The sequence below is a fragment of the Vicia villosa genome, linkage group LG4 (assembly GCF_029867415.1).
Source record: "Vicia villosa cultivar HV-30 ecotype Madison, WI linkage group LG4, Vvil1.0, whole genome shotgun sequence".
Lineage (NCBI taxonomy): Eukaryota > Viridiplantae > Streptophyta > Magnoliopsida > Fabales > Fabaceae > Vicia > Vicia villosa.
The window spans coordinates 65,926,000-65,931,615 of NC_081183.1; the positions used below are offsets into that span (position 1 = coordinate 65,926,000).

At 37.3% G+C, this 5,616-nt stretch overlaps 1 protein-coding gene across 1 annotated transcript; it reads left to right on the forward strand.

Annotated features, from left to right (window-relative positions):
• The first annotated feature begins 445 nt into the window (after positions 1 to 445).
• Positions 446 to 1,927, forward strand: LOC131597310 (uncharacterized). Its single transcript, XM_058870014.1, has one exon. The coding sequence runs from the start codon at positions 446 to 448 to the stop codon at positions 1,925 to 1,927; it is 1,482 nt and encodes a 493-aa protein (XP_058725997.1).
• Positions 1,928 to 5,616: the final 3,689 nt, after the last annotated feature.

Here is a 5,616-nt window from a genome sequence, read left to right on the forward strand (position 1 = left end):
TTTGCAGATGGTAACTCCTTTCAATCTTGTGGCAAAACGACCCAGAACAATGCATGCATGGAAAACCAAAGAGACTGCAAGAAGACCTAGAAATTCCAACTCTGATTAGATTTCTCAATCGTCTGTTCCTCCCTCTAGTGAAGAACTAACCAAAGAAGGTTCAAGGCCTAATCACATCGCCATTATCAAAATTTTTACCCAAATCCTAAATGAGGACAATGTTACATCCAGGATCCCTGGTCTTGTGAATCCTGTGCTTCCTGAATCAAATGTCATTTGGCATGTTAGTGACACTGCTGACACCTATGTCCCAGCAAGTAATGATAAGAATGCAAATACCAATGAAGGCATTGATGAAATGAATGAGAATGTGCATGTGAGTGACAATAAAAGAAATGATGGATAAAAGGTCACTGTTGGTAAAGATGATGTTAGTATTGATCACATGGAAATTCCTGATGGTGCTGAGCACAATGAAGAGACCCCCAACAATGTTTATGCTAACATGTGTGTAAACCACACTAAAGAAGGCCAAACTAAAGAAAAAGAACCAGAGAAGACTCAGAATGACAAAGTAATCAACCTTGATGATCTCTCTGATGATGACCTGGTTACTTCCATCAATCCAAGCATAGCTAGAAGGCTAATGAGGAGGAAAGGAAAGCAAGATGTAGCTGAGGACTCTCAGAAGAAGAGGGCAGTGGCTAAGTCCGTTTCTGTTGGACCAAAGAAGCCATGGAGCAAAGTGGTGCCTAAGAAAAGAAAGACCATAAGCAGTTCTGAGAATGAGTCAGATTCGGATGTTGCTGCGGATGTCAATGACATTCATCCCAATAAGAAGGTCTCTACTAGCAAGCTGGCTGCTAGTGTTCCTGAAGTACCTATTGATAACATTTTCTTTCACTATCCCTTAAGTGTTCTCAGATGGAAATTTATCTATCAGAAAAGATTGGCCTTAGAGAGAGAACTTGCTCAGAATGCTCTTGAGTATGAAGAGATTATGAATCTTATTCATGAGGCTGGACTAATAAAGATTGTGACTCAACTCTCTAAGTGTTATGAAGTCCTGGTGAAGGAGTTAATTGTGAATCTTCATGAAGACTGTAGCAATAAGGAAACTGAGGAGTATTTAAAAGTGTTTGTCAGAGGAAAATGTGTTAACTTCTCGCCCACTGTGATCAACAAATTTCTAGAAAGGTCAAATGAAGCTCAGCCAGAGCTGGAAGTGTCTGATAATCAAATGTGCAAAGAGATTACTGCTGGTCAAGTGAAGACATGGCCTGTCAAAGGGAAGCTGACTGTGAGCAAACTAAGTGTGAAGTATGCTATACTTCACAGGATTGAAGCTGCCAACTGGGTGCCAACTCAACACAAGTCTACAATTTCTGCTCTCCTAGGTAAATTCATCTTTGCTATTGGTACTAAGTCCAAAGTTGATTATAGAACTTATATTTTTGAGCAAACCTTAAAGCATGCTGGTAGCTATAGTGTCAAAGGCCCCATTGCCTTCCCTTCCCTTATTTGTGGAATCATCTTAAAACAATTTCCCAATATTTTGACTGACAAATATTCTGTGTGCAAAAGAGCAAGCCCTTTAATCTTTCATCATAAGCTCTTCCAAGGAACTCATGTTTATGATGTTAACACAACATCGGCTGGACCATCAAAAGAGAGCACAATTATGAGTAAAGATGCCATGATTGCTATGCTCCGAGAGACATGTAAGGAGCTGGAGTCCAGAAAATTGGCTCTTGAAAGATTGATCAGCTCCTTTGAAACGAGTGAAAGTGCTAAATCTGCAGATACTGATGTGGAGGAACAGGGTGAAGATGATGGTGGATCAGACAGTGAGATTGAGAAAGAAGCCAGTCCTGATGATGGCAGTGACAAAAGTATAGAACTCAGTAGCTCTAAGTCTGAAGACTAAAGCAAGTGTGTATGGTGATCTTCCCTAGTGTTGTGTTTTGTTTTGAGAATACTTTGGCAACATTTCTGGTAAACAGGGGGAGTAATGATGGTACTGTAATGATGGTATGTAATGATGGTACTGTGTTTTGTGTTTTGTTTTGGACATCTAATTTGTGTATTCGGGATGAATCTTTTAGTTAACTGGTATGTGCTGGTAAGCTGTTTTTAATACTACAATCTTCTTTATTTGTGTGTTTGTTCTCTGCTGCAAAGAATCTCTGATATCATGATAACAGAATGTTTTAACCAAAAATTTGCCAAAGGGGGAGATTGAAGATGTCTTAACTTGGTTGTATTTTGTGGTAAAACATTCCTGGTGTATGTATGTGGAATTATGCAGGATTGTATATTTGAACCAGTACAACTTTTCAATGGATGTCATGCTTAGTGTCTTGACATTCGTATGTGACAGAAGTAGCTGTCACCTTTTAGTTGTGAGGTTTCCTTTTTTATCTCAGGTCTCTTTTTTAGGAAACTATATATTGTGCGATGTTTGTTTTGTGCTAAAATATCCTGAATCACAACGCATGTGATCATCCTGATGATGTGGAAATTAGGTTTACATGGGTAACCCTAATTTATGTATGAAAGGCCCATGGCCCAAGTCCTTCTGCCAGCTGACTATATATCGACTGCAAATCCTACTTTCAGAGGTAGAGTTTTTCAGCATGAAAGATTATTAAACTCTTTGTGTTTCCACCGTGTGTGTTTCTTATGATCCAAACAATTATCATGTTATTAATTGTTGTGGAGTAGTTTATCTTTGACTGTGTGTTGTAAGAACTGTTGTTCTGTTTTTGTTTCGTGTGATCCAAGCTATTGTCTTTGATGATTGCGTTGGAATAGTTTGTGTTTCTGTAATGTCACTCTAAGCTTTTAAGCATGAGTGTGTGTCTCTTGATTGAAGCTTTTAAGCAGATCAAGGTTTGTTTATGAAGAGTGTCTTCTATCTGTAATTGTTTATGTGTTTATGTAATCACTGCTATGATTGAGGGGGAGTGGAATGAAGATATTCCATATCTAGGTAGAACCTAGGTAGAAGGGTCATTGGGTAGTGATTAAGTGAGAAGTTGTAAACGGGGGATTTTAGCTTTGAATCGATACTACTAATAGTGGACTTCATCCTTGGCTTGGTAGCCCCCAGAGTAGGTTGTTTGAACCGAATTGGGTAAACAATTCTGTGTGTACTTTATTTTTTTTATTCTGTTTTGTTATTACTGTCTGTGCTGCGTAAATGTGGATGTCATAACATCCAGTTTGACATCGCGCGTGTTACTAGAATTTTCATTTCCTATGGAAACACCTGCGGACTTAGCTACGCTATTTCTTGCGGATTTTTTATAAATGCCTAGCTAGCCATGGCACCAAATTGGAACCTTCAAAACAAAAATCAAACGACACAAAGGATAACCCAGATCCACTAAATCAATAGCTGGGAGTTCAATGGAACGGTTATTTTGCCCTGAAACGGTCTGTAACCCCTGATACAAAGTCACGACCTCCGAAGCCCTAACAATGGCTTCTCTCGACTCCTGGGTTAAAACTCAAGAACAGAGCATCAAACTGTTTCAAAACGGTGACATGAACACATATAAATGCATAGAGTTAGTTTATATCGTATAAATAAAAGGTTAGAAATGCCAAACTTTACCAACTCGGTGCAATCGTGAAGGAGAGTTTCTAAGATGATTGGATGTGTCTCTGAGTCAGGTAATACTCCTTAACACCTTAGGAATAAGTCTGAATCAATGAATCCGATTAAAACGCCTGGAAATCTCCCTTTGAGTTTGCCCTAAATCCTTGAATTTTATGGAGTCTTGGTTAGGGTTTTTTGGCTCAGTTTTTCGTCCCCCTCTCATTAGGACTTGCTGTGAATATATAGGGAGAGATCTTTTAGGGTTGAATCCTTGGAGAAAAAGTCATGTGATTTGTTGATGTGAAAATAAAAAGATTTTGAATAGAATCTTTCTATTTTGATCACCATGCTATTTCATGCATATTTTCTTTTTAATCTCATCCATTGGATTGGATTTGATCTGAATAAATCAAGGGAAAATTTTGGTGTATCAATCATATAATTATTTTATGATTTTTATTTGATTTTATTTGAATTTTAAATAATAAAAATTAAATATAAAAAAAATAAATATCATAATAATAATATAAATTGACCATTGGGCCTCCTTTGGACTTAAGATCACGTGGTCAAAACAAATATTAAGACCCATTACTTAAAAATACAAAATTCCTCACTTAGGTTTTCATGCACTTTCTCAAAATCGACCAACTTGTGAAAGCCATAACTCATTCAATATTTTGTTAGAACAAGATTTGTTCTGATCAATATTCTTGTTTTGATGATAACAATATATATGAATTTTGTATAAGACAATGTGGTACTCTAATCCTTTACATTTTCCATTTTAGGAAATACATAAAGAGTATGCACAATTCAGTGCTCAGAAGCACTGACTCAGAAGGTTCTGGATGGCTACATCAGAACATGCTCTGGCAAGACATCAGAAGATGGTCAAGCAGAATCAGAACATGGACTATGAAGCATCAGAAGAACATGAAGCCAGAAGCAGAAGCACTGATGTTCTGAACGGTATCACCCTCAAGCTCTTCAAAGTCTGAAGACAAGAAGATGCTCTGCACCAAGCTGAATGACCCCTATATTCAAACGTTGTATTCACAAATCTGAGTTCAGAAGCAAGTACAAAATGACAGGCTATTAAGTCTAATCTCTGACTGACAAAAGGAACGTTAGAAGCTACAAAAGGCAAAGTCAGTAAAAGCAGCAAAAGCATGGCTCGAGGTAATTGACAAAAGTGTAAAACATTAAGTGCAGCGTTGTACTATTCACGCAATGCATTAAATGCAACCCAACGGTCATCTTCTCAAACGCCTATAAATATGGAAGTTCTGATCAGAAGCAGCAAATGAACTCTTGCAAAAATACTGAAACGCTGTCAAATTCAAAGCTCACAAACTTCATCTTCAACCTCACAAATCTTGTAATATTTAGTGAGTTTTAAGCTTAGAACTTAAGAGAAATATCACAGTTGTGATTATAGCTTTCTAAGAAGTATTTCAATACTCTTGTAAACATTTATTTTACATTGATTGTAAAAGGTTCCTAGAGTGATCGGTTGATCAGTAGACTCTAGAAGACTTAGAAGTTTTCTAAGTGGTGATTTCATAGAGTGATCAAGTTGTGATCAGTATACTCTAGAAGACTTAGAGGTTATCTAAGTGGAAAACCATTGTAATCAGATTGATTAGTGGATTAAATCCTCATTTGAGGTAAATCACTCTAAGGGGGTGGACTGGAGTAGTTTCGTTAACAACGAACAAGGATAAAAATAATTGTGTTCATTGGTTTTATCTTAAGAGTTTTTAAAGTCACACTTATTCAAACCCCCCTTTCTAAGTGTTTTTCTATCCTTCAATTGGCATCAGAGCGTCGGTTCTAGGTGCAAGCACTTAACCGTGTTAGATAAAAGATTAAGGGAGAAAAACACTAAGTCTCTATGGGTGATCCATCAACACCTACACCTGTTCCTACTGAACAATACAACAATGGAAATGGAAACAATGGCTACACTAGACCACCAGTGTTTGATGGTGAAAACTTTGAATACTGGA